Source organism: Phyllobates terribilis, unplaced genomic scaffold (genome assembly GCF_046119375.1).
Source record: "Phyllobates terribilis strain yellow unplaced genomic scaffold, ASM4611937v1 Scaffold_12__6_contigs__length_324123572, whole genome shotgun sequence".
In the NCBI taxonomy this organism is placed as follows: Eukaryota; Metazoa; Chordata; class Amphibia; order Anura; family Dendrobatidae; genus Phyllobates; species Phyllobates terribilis.
In genome coordinates, this window is record NW_027362772.1 from 32,846,216 (window position 1) to 32,866,535 (window position 20,320).

General features: G+C 41.5%; 1 protein-coding gene across 1 annotated transcript in view; it reads right to left on the minus strand.

Annotated features, from left to right (window-relative positions):
- Positions 1 to 261: 261 nt before the first annotated feature.
- The window catches only part of LOC141172994 (Schwann cell myelin protein-like), a 102,121-nt gene continuing 82,062 nt past the window's right edge, over positions 262 to 20,320 (minus strand). Inside the window, exon 9 of the mRNA XM_073657610.1 lies at positions 262 to 1,850. Within this exon, the coding sequence (XP_073513711.1) occupies positions 1,722 to 1,850 (129 nt within the window). The 3' untranslated portion in view covers positions 262 to 1,721. The remainder of the gene's footprint in view (positions 1,851 to 20,320) is intronic.

Here is a 20,320-nt window from a genome sequence, read left to right on the forward strand (position 1 = left end):
CCTATAACTAGTGAGAGACAGAAACTCAGATGCAAACAACACAGTAAAGATAAATCTAATCCCAATGGACCCATGTTATTGCATATAGGACTAATAAAGAGAACGGGCCATCATCTTGTAACAATAAAGATAAGGGGGGATTGTTCCTCTGTGAAGCAGAGAAACAAAAAGATGGCCACACAAGTTCAAAATTGTAAAGAAGTAAGAAAATTCCTTTATTAACACATGTAGTAAACACAAATTACAAAGATAAATGCGGACGACAGAGTAGACACAGAGTGCTGGATCCACATGAATAAAACAATGTTAAAAACTGTGACACAGCGCCCGAAAGGTCAGCCTATATAGCAAGTGGAAATATAAGGGGGGGACAGCGACAGGGTCACATGTATTAATAAATATATATCACCCATCATGAATACCTTTTACAAATAGTACCCCCAAAGCAATAATATCCCATCACAATCAAAATACCCAGAAACAAAAGGGTTAAAACCCTTATACAGATGGAAGTAATGCAACCAATTGGTCATAAATAAGCTAAAATAGCTATGTACCTGGGTAAGGCCACCAGACAGGCTCTGCTACCGTCACCCCGACGCACGTTTCGGTAGGAAAACCTTTTTCAAGGGGTAATACTGCACACCAACTATCCACCTTTTACACCCCCACATCCATATCTGCAGTGTGCACATGTTGCACAGTAAAGCGGAAGTGCCATGTAACTGACTTCCTGTTTCACTCACTGCATGTAACTGACTTCCTGCCTCACTCACAGCGTCTCCATGGAGAGGCGTCAACAGCCCTGTCATGTGGCTCCAGGCTCCACCCCCTCGCTTCACATGATCAAGCCCAAGTAACTGACTTCCTGTCTCACTCACTGCTTGTAACTGACATCCTGCCACATTCACTACGTCTCCATGGCGAGGCATAAACAGCCCTATCATGTGGCTCCAAGTTCCACCCCCTCACTTCACATGATCAAGCCCGAGTAACTGGCTTCCTGTCTCACTCACTGCATGTGACTAACTTCCTGCCACATTCACTGCGTATCCATTGAGAGGCATCAACAGCCCTGTCATGTGGCTCCAAGTTCCGCCCCCTCGCTTCACATGCTCAAGCCCAAGGTGCCACCCCCATGATCATGGGATATAAACACCACTGCTGCCCGGCCAAAAATGACGCGGAAACTCTGCCGCACCACAGGCGCACAGCGGCGTCGGCATCACAAGGACGTCGAGAGCCACTGGGCGCATGCGCGAAGCGGAGGGACCGCGTACCGGCCAGACAGCGATGGCGTACACCGGAGCCACCACCAAGGCACCTGACAGCTGGCAGAAGACAAAGAAAGGGAACGAAAGAAGAAAGATTTAAAGGAGAAGGAGGAGAGGACAAAATTGACTCAGGTGGAACATAGGAGGCAGACAAGAAAGGGAGCAAATAAGAAATGTGTATACAAATAAGTACTGCAATCAAAAGTATTACCATAATAGGTGGAAGACATATGTATATCCAAAACTGTTAACCTATATCCATATCAGTACATACAATATAGAGTACATAAATATCAATCCCATTAGAGCATTGTGCAATACAATCTTCTGCAGATTCATCTCATTAGAAAAAATAATACATTCATGTAACAGCAAAAACCACATATATCTCTCAATATATGCTATATCGATGAATTATGCAATCATCTTCTCATGGTGTCTGCAAGACTACATCATCACCATCCTCCATGGAATCCAGGTAGATAGCTGCATGATGTCAAACAATGGAGAACCGGGAGGTAAGGGCAACTCACTCATCACTGGCAACAGGGCAGACAATATGTCACGGTCAACAATCTAGTGGAAAGTCAATGTGCAGCATTAAAATAATAACAATGATAAAATCTGAAATGCAAAAAAGAATATAAAAACAACTGAGGACTAGAGATGAGCGGTGTTCGACTAGAACTGTTCGCCAATCTCAAATTCGAGCTGTTTTGGGCGGTGTTCGAGTTGTTCGACGAACCCGAACGATTTGCAAAAAATTCGGCTGTTCGAGGTTATGTTCGATAACTGTTCGTGCACCAAAAGCGTGTCCTGCATGTCTGGCGCTATTTAGAGCACCAATCATGCAGGGATTGTCTGCCACTCACTGTAATGCCACAGCCATGGTGGTTGTGGCATTACAGTGATTGCCCAAATCGATGGGAACAGTGCCAACAGTGAAACATGAAAAGCCGGCAATTCAGCAGCGGCATACACCTGTACCCGACAATTTAGAACCGAAAGAATAGAGCTTCACACATAGATTAGATAGATAGAAACATGTCAGCCACATATATACGAAGTACAGTGAAAGTGCTGCTTACTGTACTTGTCATTTAGCGTAAAGGATTTATCAAAAAAAATAATAGTGTTTTCATGCACCGTCTCTTTAAAAAAGCCGGCCGGCAATTCAACAGCGGTACCCGACAATTTATAACAGACAGAATAGAGCTTCACACATAGATTAGATAGATAGAAACATGTCAGTCACATATATATGAAGTACAGTGATAGTGTTGGTTACTGTACTTGTCATTTAGTATTAAAATAAAGGATTTATTATTAAAAAAATTGGCGTGGGGTTCCCCTTAATTTTAGGCTCTAGCGGAGGTTAAGCAGACAGCTGGGGCAGATGTTTGAAGCCTGGGAAGGGGATAATACCCACGGAGCTTCCCAGGCTACTAATATCAGCCCCCAGCTGAATACATAGCCTTTACTAGCTATTAAAATGGGGGACCCCCCCAAAAAAATGACGTGGGGTCCCCCCTAATTTAATAGCTAGCAAAGGCTAGGCAGACAGCTGGGGGCTGATATTAATAGCCCAGGAAGGGAGCCATGAATATTGGCCCCCTCCCAGGCTAGAAACACCAGCCGTCAGCCGCCCCAGAAATGGCGCATTCATAGGATGCGCCAATTCTGGCACTTAGCCTCGCTCTTCCACGCTGCCCTGGTGCGGTGGCAGGGGGTAATAGGGTTGGGGTTGATGTCAGCTTATAATGCCAGCTGACATCAAGCCCAGGTTAGTAATGGAGAGGCGTCTATAAGACACCCCCATTACTAACCCCATAGTCAAAGTTAAAAAAAACACAAACACCCAGAATAAAGTCCTTTAATTGAAATAAAGACACAATCCTTTATTGTTCTAAATTAAACCATACTTACCGTCACGCCCATTCCAGCTGAAGCCAACGATCTCCTGCAATAAAAGAAAAATAATAAAGCAACCTCATCCTTACCTTTCCATGGTTCCCACGACAGCTTCAGCTCTGCTACATCGAGATGACAGGCTGGACCGCAGCAGAACGCTGCCATCCAGCCTCTCATCCCGCAGACACTGAGAAGCGCAGGCTTGCTTGCGCTGCTCAGCGTCTCTCTGTGACGACATCCAGATGAGCCGAGTTCATGTCCAATGAACTCGGCTCACCTCATGCACGTCACTGACAGCGTGGGAACATTCTCAAGCTGAAGCGGTGAGTGCAGGAGGATTCTCCCACGCTGTCAGTGACGTGCATAAGGTGAGCTCATGTCCAATGAACTCAGCTCACCTCCTGCACGTCACTGACAGCGTGGGAGAATTCTCCTGCACTCAGCGCTTCAGCGTGAGAATTCTCCCGCTGAAGCGCTGAGTGCAGGAGAATTTTCCCACGCTGTCAGTGACGTGCATAAGGTGAGCTCATGTCCAATGAACTCAGCTCACCTCCTGCACGTCACTGACAGCGTGGGAGAATTCTCCTGCACTCAGCGCTTCAGTGTGAGAATTCTCCCACGCTGAAGCGCTGAGTGCAGGAGAATTTTCCCACGCTGTCAGTGACGTGCATGAGGTGAGCCGAGTTCATTGGACATTAACTCGGCTCATCTGGATGCCCTCACAGAGAGACACTGTGGAGCGCAAGCAAGCCTGCGCTTCTCAGTGTCTGCGGGATGACAGGCTGGATGGCAGCGTTCTGCTGCGGTCCAGCCTGTCATCTCGATGTAGCAGAGCTGAAGCTGTCATGGGAACCATGGAAAGGTAAGGATGATGTTGCTTTATTATTTTTCTTTTATTTCAGGAGATCGTTGGCTTCAGCTGGAATGGGCGTGATGGTAAGTATGGTTTAATTTAGAACAATAAAGAATTGTGTGTTTATTTCAATTAAAGGACTTTTTTCTGGGTGTTGTGTTTTTTTTAAATACTTTACTAGAAATTCATGGTGGTCATGTCTAATATTGGCGTGACCCCATGAATTTCGGGCTTAGGGCCAGCTGATAATGCCAAGCTGGCCCTAACCCCTTTATTACCCAGTGAGCCACCGCATCAGGGCCCTGGATGAGTTGGGTACAGCGCCAGAAGATGGCGCTTCTATGAACGCGCCATTTTCCGGGGTGGCTGCGGACTGCAATTTGCAGCGGGGGTGGCCCAGAAAGCTTGGGGCTCCCTGCGCTGCGGATTCCAGCCCCCAACTGCCTAGTTGTACCTGGCTGGACACAAAAACAGGGCGAAGCCCCATGTCAATTTTCTTTAAATTATTTCATGAAATAATTAAGAAAAAAAGGGCTTCCCTATATTGTTGTGTCCGGCCAGGTACAAATAGGCAGCTGGTGGTTGGGGGCAGCCCGTTCCTGCCTGCTGTACCTGGCTGGACACAAATATAGTGCGAAGCCCCACGTCAATTTTTTTTAAATTATTTCATGAATTTCCTGAAATAATTTAAAAAAATTGAAGTGGGGCTTCGCACTATATTTGTGTCCAGCCAGGTACAGCAGGCAGGAACGGGCTGCCCCCATCCACCAGCTGCCTATTTGTACCTGGCCGGACACAACAATATAGGGAAGCCCTTTTTTTCTTAATTATTTCATGAATTTCATGAAATAATTAAAAAAAATTGAAGTGGGGCTTCGCACTATATTTGTGTCCAGCCAGGTACAGCAGGCAGGAACGGGCTGCCCCCATCCACCAGCTGCCTATTTGTACCTGGCCGGACACAACAATATAGGGAAGCCCTTTTTTTCTTAATTATTTCATGAATTTCATGAAATAATTAAAAAAAATTGAAGTGGGGCTTCGCACTATATTTGTGTCCAGCCAGGTACAGCAGGCAGGAACGGGCTGCCCCCAACCACCAGCTGCCTATTTGTACCTGGCCGGACACAACAATATAGGGAAGGCCTTTTTTTCTTAATTAGTTCATGAATTTCATGAAATAATTAAAAAAAAAGTACGTGGGGCTTCGCCCTATTTTTGTGTCCAGCCAGGTACAACTAGGCAGCTGGGGGCTGGAATCTGCAGCGCAGGGAGGCCCAAGCTTTCTGGACCCCCCCCCGCTACAAATTGCAGTCCGCAGCCACCCCGGAAAATGGCGCGTTCATAGAAGCGCCATCTTCTGGCGCTGTACCCAACTCATCCAGGGCCCTGGTGCGGTGGCTCACTGGGTAATAAAGGGGTTAGGGCCAGCTTGGTATTATCAGCTGGCCCCAAGCCCAAAATTCATGGGGTCACGCCAGTATTAGACATGACCGCCATGAATTTCTAGTAAAGTATTTAAAAAAAACACAACACCCAGAATAAAGTCCTTTAATTGAAATAAAGACACAATTCTTTATTGTTCTAAATTAAACCATACTTACCATCACACCCATTCCAGCTGAAGCCAACGATCTCCTGCAATAAAAGAAAAATAATAAACCAACCTCATCCTTACCTTTCCATGGTTCCCAGGACGGCTCCAGCTCTGCTACATCGAGATGACTGGCTGGACCGCAGCAGAACGCTGCCATCCAGTCTGTCATCCCGCAGACACTGAGAAGCGCAGGCATGCTTGCGCTCCTCACTGTCTCGCTGTGACGGCATCCAGATGAGCCGAGGTCATGTCCAATGAACTCGGCTCACCTCATGCACGTCACTGACAGCGTGGGAAAATTCTCACGCTGAAGTGCTGAGTGCAGGAGAATTCTCCCACGCTGTCAGTGATGTGCATGAGGTGAGCTCATGTCCAATGAACTCAGCTCACCTCCTGCACGTCACTGACAGCGTGGGAAAATTCTCCTGCAATCAGCGCTTCAGCGTGAGAATTTTCCCACGCTGTCAGTGACGTGCATGAGGTGAGCCGAGTTCATTGGACATGAACTCGCCTCATCTGGATGTCGTCACAGAGAGACGCTGAGCAGCGCAAGCAAGCCTGCGCTTCTCAGTGTCTGCGGGATGACAGGCTGGATGGCAGCGTTCTGCTGCGGTCCAGCCTGTCATCTCGATGTAGCAGAGCTGAAGCTGTCGTGGGAACCATGGAAAGGTAAGGATGAGGTTGCTTTATTATTTTTCTTTTATTGCAGGAGATCGTTGGCTTCAGCTGGAATGGGTGTGATGGTAAGTATGGTTTAATTTAGAACAATAAAGGATTGTGTCTTTATTTCAATTAAAGGACTTTATTCTGGGTGTTTGTGTTTTTTTTAACTTTGACTATGGGGTTAGTAATGGGGGTGTCTTATAGACGCCTCTCCATTACTAACCTGGGCTTGATGTCAGCTGGCATTATAAGCTGACATCAACCCCAACCCTATTACCCCCTGCCACCGCACCAGGGCAGCGTGGAAGAGCGAGGCTAAGTGCCAGAATTGGCGCATCCTATGAATGCGCCATTTCTGGGGCGGCTGACGGCTGGTGTTTCTAGCCTGGGAGGGGGCCAATATTCATGGCTCCCTTCCTGGGCTATTAATATCAGCCCCCAGCTGTCTGCCTAGCCTTTGCTAGCTATTAAATTAGGGGGGACCCCACGTCATTTTTTTTGCGGGGTCCCCCATTTTAATAGCTAGTAAAGGCTATGTATTCAGCTGGGGGCTGATATTAGTAGCCTGGGAAGCTCCGTGGGTATTACCCCCTTCCCAGGCTTCAAACATCTGCCCCAGCCATCTGCTTAATCTCCGCTAGAGCCTAAAATTAAGGGGAACCCCACGCCAATTTTTTTAATAATAAATCCTTTATTTTAATACTAAATGACAAGTACAGTAACCAACACTATCACTGTACTTCATATATATGTGACTGACATGTTTCTATCTATCTAATCTATGTGTGATGCTCTATCTTTCTGTTCTAAATTGTCGGGTACCGCTGCTGAATTGCCGGCCGGCTTTTTTAAAGAGACAGTGCATGAAAACACTATTATTTTTTTTAAATAAATCCTTTACACTAAATGACAAGTACAGTAAGCAACACTATCACTGTACTTATTATATATGTGACTGACATGTTTCTATCTATCTAATCTATGTGTGAAGCTCTATTCTTTCTGTTCTAAATTGTCGGGTACAGATGCTGAATTGCCGGCCGGCTTTTTTAAAGAGACGGTGCATGAAAACACTAATATTTTTTTTAATAAATCCTTTACACTAAATGACAAGTGCAGTAACCAACACTGTCACTGTGCTTCTTATATGTGTGACTGACATGTTTCTATCTATCTAATCTATGTGTGATGCTCTATTCCATCTTGTCTAAATTGTCGGGTACCGGTGTATGCCGCTGCTGAATTTGCCGGCCGGCTTTTTTAAAGAGAGTGTCTTCTGAGCAGTTTGTCAGCTTTTGGACACCTTTGCAGGTGTTTTCTATGTGTTTCTATGTGTTTTTGTTTGCCTGCCATTGGTTTTAACGGTGTTCGACGGTGTTCTAAGGTGTTCGACGAACAGTTCGACGAACAGTTCCTCGAACATCCCGGTGTTCGACGAACCGAACCGAACCCGAACACTACGGGGGTGGCTCAACACTACTGAGGACATCACATACAGACCGGAAATTAAAGAAATGGGACGAAGCTAATACTCTCGTTCAACCCCTTCGGTTGCAGGGTTTTAAGTGCCCATATCCATTTAGACTCCAGCTGGGCCAACCTCTGGGTCACTCGACCACCACGGATACCCACAACTATATTGTCTATACCTCTCACACGCAGCCCAGTGGAGTCACATCCATGGTATAATTTGAAGTGGCGTGGGATGGTCTTGAGGGTGGATGCATCAGTGTGGCCAAGTGCCGCCTCTATGCCCAGTACGTGTTCCCTTACCCGTGTTTTAAACTGACGAGTAGTCATGCCCACATAGATGAGACCACACGGACAGGTTGCATGGTATATCACGTACCGTGTTTGGCAGGTGATGTAACTAGTGATCGGAAGTCTATTACCGTCAGAGTCCCAAAATTCATTACTTCGATCAATGTTGGGACAGGCGACACACCGGCCACACGGACTACATCCACGCCGTGCACCACCCACACCACTCAAAAAAGTCTGTCGCGGTACCCCCTCATAATGACTCCGCACGAGATGATCCCCTAAATTTTTAGCGCGTCTGAAAGTTATGCATGGTTTTTCAGACACATATCTCGTTAGAATCGGGTCATTCATGAGCACCGGCCACGCTTTCTCCAGTGCTCTCCTCATAGCCGGTGCTTGAGTGTGGTACTTAGTGATGAACCTAACGATCTCAGTGTTGGTATCATCTCTTGACCCATATAAGAGATCATCTCGTGCAGAGTATTTAGCCCTATTAAAGGCCTATAACTGTATAGCAGACCCTCTCTTTTCTAATGGGAACATGTCGTACCTTGTTACTGTCGCCCTGCTCTATGTGTATTTAAATTCATAGTGGGGTTTTTCCTAAAATTGGTCAGCAGTTGGACTCACTGCATACCCTATAACTGTATAGCAGACTCTCTCCTTTCTAATGGGAACATGTCGTACCTTGGTACTGTGGCCCTGCTCTATGTGTCTTTAAATTCTTAGTGGGGTTTTCCAAAAATTGGTCAGCCGTTGGACTCACTGCATACCCTATAAATGTATAGCAGACTCTCTCCTTTCTAAATGGAATTTGTCGTTACTGTGGTCCTGCTCTATGTGTCTTTAAATTCTTAATGAGGTTTTTCCCAAATTTTGGCAGCCCTTGCAGTCACAGCATGGGCATTACCACTATAGGAGACCCGCTCCTTTATAAAGGGAGCATTTTTTATACTGAGACCCTCCTCTATGTCTTTTCAAAGGGGTATTGGGTTGCGTCCAAATTTTTGGCAGCCCTTGCAGTCACTGGATACACAAAAACAGTATAGGAGATCCACTTGTTAATAATGGGAACAACAAATCATAGCCGGCTGATGGCTCTCCAACAATAGTGAGGGCCGACTGCTGGCCTTTTAAGAATAGTAAGGGCCGTCTGATAGCCCTATAAAAATAGACTTTATGACTTTCAGAGCTCCTCCATCATAAATAAAGCAGGATGTGTCTGATGATGTGTCACACACCACATTGCCAGATAAGGTTGTAAAATGTTAAAATGACATTTCCCGGTGAATGCATTTGTCTTAAAAAATGACGTAAAAAAACCCAAAACAATAGGATCTTTCTTTAGTATAAAAAACAGCGTCACCAATTTAACCTCAATGTAATCACATTGCTCAGTTCCTGCACCTCCTCCTCCATCTCCTAAATGACCACATCAGTCACAAGCTGACAGCACTGCAGCACTGCCTTGGCCAAGCGGCAACAGGCTTTGCTGAAGATTAGAGATGAGCGTTGTTCTACTCGAACTGTTCGCCAATCTCAAATTCGAGCTGTTTTGGGCGGTGTTCGAGCCGTTCGGCGAACACGAACAATTTGAGAAAAATTCGGCTGTTCGAGGTTATGTTCGATAACTGTTCGTGCACCAAAATCATAACTGGATTTTTTCTCAGTAATGATGAAAATTAATGTTAATACGCAGTTTGAGTGTACAGCGGGGTGGGGGGAGGGGCAGGGGATGGATCTCTGCAGGAACAATGAAGATCTCCATTTTTTTTTCTCTATCCCGCATTTGCAGTGGGGAGGTGCAATCTGTCAGCCTATCAGCAGCGCACACACGGAGCGAAGTGCTTTTTTTCACACAAGCAAGGGCATGTGTCATTGGCAGTGTATGTCACATGTCCTTGCCCTATAAGACCAAGCCATTTTCCCCGTCGCCACCATTTTCTCACTGCTGCAGCTGCGTGTTAGACGGCACCGCTGTTGCTGTGTGCGCTATACCTTGTTAATTTCAAGCCAATTTTCGCACAAATATACAGATAGCTTGGGAGTAGGGAATAGTTGTGATTGCAGTCCTTTTAAGGACTAGGTTACAGCATTTCCTACGACTTTTATCAGGGAGGTCTGTGCTCTTAAATAGATAGGTTGTGGGAGTAAAGACTAATTGTAATTGGAGTCCTTTTCAGGACTAGGTTACATCAGTTCCTATCAGTTTTTGCCAGGCAGGTCTGTGCCAGTGCTGTGCAAGTTTTTTTCACAGCATTTGGCTGAATCTAGCAAAGCTAATCCTTTTTGGCCTATTGCAGAGTGTGTTAGTCAGTGGAGTAGCCTATCTGTGTTGCAAGATATACCACCTGTGTATAGAATACCAATTTTTTTACTGCACCTAGTGAAGTAAAATCTTTTGGGCATAGCATCATTCTATTAGTCCATCTATACTGACCTCCATCAGGTTGCAAATTAAAACTAATTTTTATCTGCATCTACAGTACCTCTGAAAAAATATTTGGGCTTCTAGCTGTGTGTGGGACTTGTTGTATTAGTCCATCTATACTGACCTCCATCAGGTTGCAAACTGAATATATTTTTTTCTGCATCTACCTCTGAAAAAATATTGGGCTTCTAGCTGTGTGTGGGTTTTGTTCTATTAATCCATCTATACTGACCTCCATCAGGTTGCAAACTGAATATAATTTTTTCTGCATCTAGCTCTGAAAAAATATTTGGCCTTCTAGCAGTGTGTCGGACTTTCTCTATTAGTCCATCTATACTGACCTCCATCAGGTTGCAAATTAAAACTAATTTTTATCTGCATCTACAGTACCTCTGAAAAAATATTTGGGCTTCTAGCTGTGTGTCGGACTTGTTGTATTAGTCCATCTATACTGACCTCCATCAGGTTGCAAATTAAAACTAATTTTTATCTGCATCTACAGTACCTCTGAAAAAATATTTGGGCTTCTAGCTGTGTGTGGGACTTGTTGTATTAGTCCATCTATACTGACCTCCATCAGGTTGCAAACTGACTATATTTTTTTCTGCATCTACCTCTGAAAAAATATTTGGGCTTCTAGCTGTGTGTGGGACTTGTTGTATTAGTCCATCTATACTGACCTCCATCAGGTTGCAAACTGAATATATTTTTTTCTGCCTCTACCTCTGAAAAAATATTGGGCTTCTAGCTGTGTGTGGGACTTGTTGTATTAGTCCATCTATACTGACCTCCATCAGGTTGCAAACTGAATATATTTTTTTCTGCATCTACTTCTGAAAAAATATTGGGCTTCTAGCTGTGTGTGAGTCTTGTTCTATTAATCCATCTATACTGACCTCCATCAGGTTGCAAACTGAATATAATTTTTTTCCGCATCTAGCTCTGAAAAAATATTTGGCCTTCTAGCAGTGTGTCGGACTTTCTCTATTAGTCCATCTATACTGACCTCCATCAGGTTGCAAATTAAAACTAATTTTTATCTGCATCTACAGTACCTCTGAAAAAATATTTGGGCTTCTAGCTGTGTGTGGGACTTGTTGTATTAGTCCATCTATACTGACCTCCATCAGGCTGCAAATTAAAAATAATTTTTATCTGCATCTACAGTACCTCTGAAAAAATATTTGGGCTTCTAGCTGTGTGTGGGACTTGTTGTATTAGTCCATCTATACTGACCTCCATCAGGTTGCAAACTGAATATATTTTTTCTGCATCTACCTCTGAAAAAATATTGGGCTTCTAGCTGTGAGTGGGACTTGTTGTATTAGTCCATCTATACTGACCTCCATCAGGTTGCAAATTAAAACTAATTTTTATCTGCATCTACAGTACCTCTGAAAAAATATTTGGGCTTCTAGCTGTGTGTGGGACTTGTTGTATTAGTCCATCTATACTGACCTCCATCAGGTTACAAACTGAATATATATTTTTCTGCATCTACCTCTGAAAAAATATTTGGGCTTCTAGCTGTGTGTGGGACTTGTTGTATTAGTCCATCTATACTGACCTCCATCAGGTTGCAAACTGAATATATTTTTTTCTGCATCTACCTCTGAAAAAATATTGGGCTTCTAGCTGTGTGTGGGACTTGTTGTATTAGTCCATCTATACTGACCTCCATCAGGTTGCAAACTGAATATATTTTTTTCTGCATCTACCTCTGAAAAAATATTGGGCTTCTAGCTGTGTGTGGGTCTTGTTCTATTAATCCATCTATACTGACCTCCATCAGGTTGCAAACTGAATATAATTTTTTTCTGCATCTAGAACTGAAAAAATATTTGGCCTTCTAGCAGTGTGTCAGACTTTCTCTATTAGTCCATCTATACTGACCTCCATCAGGTTGCAAATTAAAACTAATTTTTATCTGCATCTACAGTACCTCTGAAAAAAATATTTGGGCTTCTAGCTGTGTGTGGGACTTGTTGTATTAGTCCATCTATACTGACCTCCATCAGGTTGCAAATTAAAAATAATTTTTATCTGCATCTACAGTACCTCTGAAAAAATATTTGGGCTTCTAGCTGTGTGTGGGACTTGTTGTATTAGTCCATCTATACTGACCTCCATCAGGTTGCAAACTGAATATATTTTTTTCTGCATCTACCTCTGAAAAAATATTTGGGCTTCTAGATGTTTGTGGGACTTGTTGTATTAGTCCATCTATACTGACCTCCATCAGGTTGCAAACTGAATATATTTTTTTCTGCATCTACCTCTGAAAAAATATTGGGCTTCTAGCTGTGTGTGGGACTTGTTGTATTAGTCCATCTATACTGACCTCCATCAGGTTGCAAACTGAATATATTTTTTTCTGCATCTACCTCTGAAAAAATTTGGGCTTCTAGCTGTGTGTGGGTCTTGTTCTATTAATCCATCTATACTGACCTCCATCAGGTTGCAAACTGAATATAATTTTTTTCTGCATCTAGCTCTGAAAAAATATTTGGCCTTCTAGCAGTGTGTTGGACTTTCTCTATTAGTCCATCTATACTGACCTCCATCAGGTTGCAAATTAAAACTAATTTTTATCTGCATCTACAGTACCTCTGAAAAAATATTTGGGCTTCTAGCTGTGTGTGGGACTTGTTGTATTAGTCCATCTATACTGACCTCCATCAGGTTGCAAACTGAATATATTTTTTTCTGCATCTACCTCTGAAAAAATATTTGGGCTTCTAGCTGTGTGTGGGACTTGTTGTATTAGTCCATCTATACTGACCTCCATCAGGTTGCAAACTGAATATATTTTTTTCTGCATCTACCTCTGAAAAAATATTGGGCTTCTAGCTGTGTGTGGGACTTGTTGTATTAGTCCATCTATACTGACCTCCATCAGGTTGCAAACTGAATATATTTTTTTCTGCATCTACCTCTGAAAAAATATTGGGCTTCTAGCTGTGTGTGGGTCTTGTTCTATTAATCCATCTATACTGACCTCCATCAGGTTGCAAACTGAATATAATTTTTTTCTGCATCTAGCTCTGAAAAAATATTTGGCCTTCTAGCAGTGTGTCGGACTTTCTCTATTAGTCCATCTATACTGACCTCCATCAGGTTGCAAATTAAAACTAATTTTTATCTGCATCTACAGTACCTCTGAAAAAATATTTGGGCTTCTAGCTGTGTGTGGGACTTGTTGTATTAATCCATCTATACTGACCTCCATCAGGTTGCAAATTAAAAATAATTTTTATCTGCATCTACAGTACCTCTGAAAAAATATTTGGGCTTCTAGCTGTGTGTGGGACTTGTTGTATTAGTCCATCTATACTGACCTCCATCAGGTTGCAAACTGAATATATTTTTTTCTGCATCTACCTCTGAAAAAATATTGGGCTTCTAGCTGTGTGTGGGACTTGTTGTATTAGTCCATCTATACTGACCTCCATCAGGTTGCAAACTGAATATATTTTTTTCTGCATCTACCTCTGAAAAAATATTGGGCTTCTAGCTGTGTGTGGGTCTTGTTCTATTAATCCATCTATACTGACCTCCATCAGGTTGCAAACTGAATATAGTTTTTTTCTGCATCTAGCTCTGAAAAAATATTTGGCCTTCTAGCAGTGTGTCGGACTTTCTCTATTAGTCCATCTATACTGACCTCAATCAGGTTGCAAATTAAAACTAATTTTTATCTGCATCTACAGTACCTCTGAAAAAATATTTGGGCTTCTAGCTGTGTGTGGGACTTGTTGTATTAGTCCATCTATACTGACCTCCATCAGGTTGCAAATTAAAAATAATTTTTATCTGCATCTACAGTACCTCTGAAAAAATATTTGGGCTTCTAGCTGTGTGTGGGACTTGTTGTATTAGTCCATCTATACTGACCTCCATCAGGTTGCAAACTGAATATATTTTTTTCTGCATCTACCTCTGAAAAAATATTTGGGCTTCTAGCTGTGTGTGGGACTTGTTGTATTAGTCCATCTATACTGACCTCCATCAGGTTGCAAATTAAAAATAATTTTTATCTGCATCTACAGTACCTCTGAAAAAATATTTGGGCTTCTAGCTGTGTGTGGGACTTGTTGTATTAGTCCATCTATACTGACCTCCATCAGGTTGCAAACTGAATATATTTTTTTCTGCATCTACCTCTGAAAAAATATTTGGGCTTCTAGCTGTGTGTGGGACTTGTTGTATTAGTCCATCTATACTGACCTCCATCAGGTTGCAAACTGAATATATTTTTTTCTGCATCTACCTCTGAAAAAATATTGGGCTTCTAGCTGTGTGTGGGACTTGTTGTATTAGTCCATCTATACTGACCTCCATCAGGTTGCAAACTGAATATATTTTTTTCTGCATCTACCTCTGAAAAAATATTGGGCTTCTAGCTGTGTGTGGGTCTTGTTCTATTAATCCATCTATACTGACCTCCATCAGGTTGCAAACTGAATATAATTTTTTTCTGCATCTAGCTCTGAAAAAATATTTGGCCTTCTAGCAGTGTGTCGGACTTTCTCTATTAGTCCATCTATACTGACCTCCATCAGGTTGCAAATTAAAACTAATTTTTATCTGCATCTACAGTACCTCTGAAAAAATATTTGGGCTTCTAGCTGTGTGTGGGACTTGTTGTATTAATCCATCTATACTGACCTCCATCAGGTTGCAAATTAAAAATAATTTTTATCTGCATCTACAGTACCTCTGAAAAAATATTTGGGCTTCTAGCTGTGTGTGGGACTTGTTGTATTAGTCCATCTATACTGACCTCCATCAGGTTGCAAACTGAATATATTTTTTTCTGCATCTACCTCTGAAAAAATATTGGGCTTCTAGCTGTGTGTGGGACTTGTTGTATTAGTCCATCTATACTGACCTCCATCAGGTTGCAAACTGAATATATTTTTTTCTGCATCTACCTCTGAAAAAATATTGGGCTTCTAGCTGTGTGTGGGTCTTGTTCTATTAATCCATCTATACTGACCTCCATCAGGTTGCAAACTGAATATAGTTTTTTTCTGCATCTAGCTCTGAAAAAATATTTGGCCTTCTAGCAGTGTGTCGGACTTTCTCTATTAGTCCATCTATACTGACCTCAATCAGGTTGCAAATTAAAACTAATTTTTATCTGCATCTACAGTACCTCTGAAAAAATATTTGGGCTTATAGCTGTGTGTGGGACTTGTTGTATTAGTCCATCTATACTGACCTCCATCAGGTTGCAAATTAAAAATAATTTTTATCTGCATCTACAGTACCTCTGAAAACATATTTGGGCTTCTAGCTGTGTGTGGGACTTGTTGTATTAGTCCATCTATACTGACCTCCATCAGGTTGCAAACTGAATATATTTTTTTCTGCATCTACCTCTGAAAAAATATTTGGGCTTCTAGCTGTGTGTGGGACTTGTTGTATTAGTCCATCTATACTGACCTCCATCAGGTTGCAAATTAAAAATAATTTTTATCTGCATCTACAGTACCTCTGAAAAAATATTTGGGCTTCTAGCTGTGTGTGGGACTTGTTGTATTAGTCCATCTATACTGACCTCCATCAGGTTGCAAACTGAATATATTTTTTTCTGCATCTACCTCTGAAAAAATATTTGGGCTTCTAGCTGTGTGTGGGACTTGTTGTATTAGTCCATCTATACTGACCTCCATCAGGTTGCAAACTGAATATATTTTTTTCTGCATCTACCTCTGAAAAAATATTGGGCTTCTAGCTGTGTGTGGGACTTGTTGTATTAGTCCATCTATACTGACCTCCATCAGGTTGCAAACTGAATATATTTTTTTCTGCATCTACCTCTGAAAAAATATTGGGCTTCTAGCTGTGTGTGGGTCTTGTTCTATTAATCCATCTATACTGACCTCCATCAGGTTGCAAACTGAATATAGTTTTTTTCTGCATCTAGCTCTGAAAAAATATTTGGCCTTCTAGCAGTGTGTCGGACTTTCTCTATTAGTCCATCTATACTGACCTCAATCAGGTTGCAAATTAAAACTAATTTTTATCTGCATCTACAGTACCTCTGAAAAAATATTTGGGCTTCTAGCTGTGTGTGGGACTTGTTGTATTAGTCCATCTATACTGACCTCCATCAGGTTGCAAATTAAAAATAATTTTTATCTGCATCTACAGTACCTCTGAAAAAATATTTGGGCTTCTAGCTGTGTGTGGGACTTGTTGTATTAGTCCATCTATACTGACCTCCATCAGGTTGCAAACTGAATATATTTTTTTCTGCATCTACCTCTGAAAAAATATTTGGGCTTCTAGCTGTGTGTGGGACTTGTTGTATTAGTCCATCTATACTGACCTCCATCAGGTTGCAAATTAAAAATAATTTTTATCTGCATCTACAGTACCTCTGAAAAAATATTTGGGCTTCTAGCTGTGTGTGGGACTTGTTGTATTAGTCCATCTATACTGACCTCCATCAGGTTGCAAACTGAATATATTTTTTTCTGCATCTACCTCTGAAAAAATATTTGGGCTTCTAGCTGTGTGTGGGACTTGTTGTATTAGTCCATCTATACTGACCTCCATCAGGTTGCAAACTGAATATATTTTTTTCTGCATCTACCTCTGAAAAAATATTGGGCTTCTAGCTGTGTGTGGGACTTGTTGTATTAGTCCATCTATACTGACCTCCATCAGGTTGCAAACTGAATATATTTTTTTCTGCATCTACCTCTGAAAAAATATTGGGCTTCTAGCTGTGTGTGGGTCTTGTTCTATTAATCCATCTATACTGACCTCCATCAGGTTGCAAACTGAATATAATTTTTTTCTGCATCTAGCTCTGAAAAAATATTTGGCCTTCTAGCAGTGTGTCGGACTTTCTCTATTAGTCCATCTATACTGACCTCCATCAGGTTGCAAATTAAAACTAATTTTTATCTGCATCTACAGTACCTCTGAAAAAATATTTGGGCTTCTAGCTGTGTGTGGGACTTGTTGTATTAATCCATCTATACTGACCTCCATCAGGTTGCAAATTAAAAATAATTTTTATCTGCATCTACAGTACCTCTGAAAAAATATTTGGGCTTCTAGCTGTGTGTGGGACTTGTTGTATTAGTCCATCTATACTGACCTCCATCAGGTTGCAAACTGAATATATTTTTTTCTGCATCTACCTCTGAAAAAATATTGGGCTTCTAGCTGTGTGTGGGACTTGTTGTATTAGTCCATCTATACTGACCTCCATCAGGTTGCAAACTGAATATATTTTTTTCTGCATCTACCTCTGAAAAAATATTGGGCTTCTAGCTGTGTGTGGGTCTTGTTCTATTAATCCATCTATACTGACCTCCATCAGGTTGCAAACTGAATATAGTTTTTTTCTGCATCTAGCTCTGAAAAAATATTTGGCCTTCTAGCAGTGTGTCGGACTTTCTCTATTAGTCCATCTATACTGACCTCAATCAGGTTGCAAATTAAAACTAATTTTTATCTGCATCTACAGTACCTCTGAAAAAATATTTGGGCTTATAGCTGTGTGTGGGACTTGTTGTATTAGTCCATCTATACTGACCTCCATCAGGTTGCAAATTAAAAATAATTTTTATCTGCATCTACAGTACCTCTGAAAACATATTTGGGCTTCTAGCTGTGTGTGGGACTTGTTGTATTAGTCCATCTATACTGACCTCCATCAGGTTGCAAACTGAATATATTTTTTTCTGCATCTACCTCTGAAAAAATATTTGGGCTTCTAGCTGTGTGTGGGACTTGTTGTATTAGTCCATCTATACTGACCTCCATCAGGTTGCAAATTAAAAATAATTTTTATCTGCATCTACAGTACCTCTGAAAAAATATTTGGGCTTCTAGCTGTGTGTGGGACTTGTTGTATTAGTCCATCTATACTGACCTCCATCAGGTTGCAAACTGAATATATTTTTTTCTGCATCTACCTCTGAAAAAATATTTGGGCTTCTAGCTGTGTGTGGGACTTGTTGTATTAGTCCATCTATACTGACCTCCATCAGGTTGCAAACTGAATATATTTTTTTCTGCATCTACCTCTGAAAAAATATTGGGCTTCTAGCTGTGTGTGGGACTTGTTGTATTAGTCCATCTATACTGACCTCCATCAGGTTGCAAACTGAATATATTTTTTTCTGCATCTACCTCTGAAAAAATATTTGGGCTTCTAGCTGTGTGTGGGACTTGTTGTATTAGTCCATCTATACTGACCTCCATCAGGTTGCAAACTGAATATATTTTTTTCTGCATCTACCTCTGAAAAAATATTGGGCTTCTAGCTGTGTGTGGGACTTGTTGTATTAGTCCATCTATACTGACCTCCATCAGGTTGCAAACTGAATATATTTTTTTCTGCATCTACCTCTGAAAAAATATTGGGCTTCTAGCAGTGTGTGGGACTTGTTGTATTAGTCCATCTATACTGACCTCCATCAGGTTGCAAACTGAATATATTTTTTTCTGCATCTACCTCTGAAAAAATATTTGGGCTTCTAGCTGTGTGTGGGACTTGTTGTATTAGTCCATCTATACTGACCTCCATCAGGTTGCAAACTGAATATATTTTTTTCTGCATCTACCTCTGAAAAAATATTGGGCTTCTAGCTGTGTGTGGGTCTTGTTCTATTAATCCATCTATACTGACCTCCATCAGGTTGCAAACTGAATATAGTTTTTTTCTGCATCTAGCTCTGAAAAAATATTTGGCCTTCTAGCAGTGTGTCGGACTTTCTCTATTAGTCCATCTATACTGACCTCAATCAGGTTGCAAATTAAAACTAATTTTTATCTGCATCTACAGTACCTCTGAAAAAATATTTGGGCTTCTAGCTGTGTGTGGGACTTGTTGTATTAGTCCATCTATACTGACCTCCATCAGGTTGCAAATTAAAAATAATTTTTATCTGCATCTACAGTACCTCTGAAAAAATATTTGGGCTTCTAGCTGTGTGTGGGACTTGTTGTACTAGTCCATCTATACTGACCTCCATCAGGTTGCAAACTGAATATATTTTTTTCTGCATCTACCTCTGAAAAAATATTTGGGCTTCTAGCTGTGTGTGGGACTTGTTGTATTAGTCCATCTATACTGACCTCCATCAGGTTGCAAATTAAAACTAATTTTTATCTGCATCTACAGTACCTCTGAAAAAATATTTGGGCTTCTAGCTGTGTGTGGGACTTGTTGTATTAATCCATCTATACTGACCTCCATCAGGTTGCAAATTAAAAATAATTTTTATCTGCATCTACAGTACCTCTGAAAAAATATTTGGGCTTCTAGCTGTGTGTGGGACTTGTTGTATTAGTCCATCTATACTGACCTCCATCAGGTTGCAAACTGAATATATTTTTTTCTGCATCTACCTCTGAAAAAATATTGGGCTTCTAGCTGTGTGTGGGACTTGTTGTATTAGTCCATCTATACTGACCTCCATCAGGTTGCAAACTGAATATATTTTTTTCTGCATCTACCTCTGAAAAAATATTGGGCTTCTAGCTGTGTGTGGGTCTTGTTCTATTAATCCATCTATACTGACCTCCATCAGGTTGCAAATTAAAAATAATTTTTATCTGCATCTACAGTACCTCTGAAAAAATATTTGGGCTTCTAGCTGTGTGTGGGACTTGTTGTATTAGTCCATCTATACTGACCTCCATCAGGTTGCAAACTGAATATATTTTTTTCTGCATCTACCTCTGAAAAAATATTTGGGCTTCTAGCTGTGTGTGGGACTTGTTGTATTAGTCCATCTATACTGACCTCCATCAGGTTGCAAATTAAAACTAATTTTTATCTGCATCTACAGTACCTC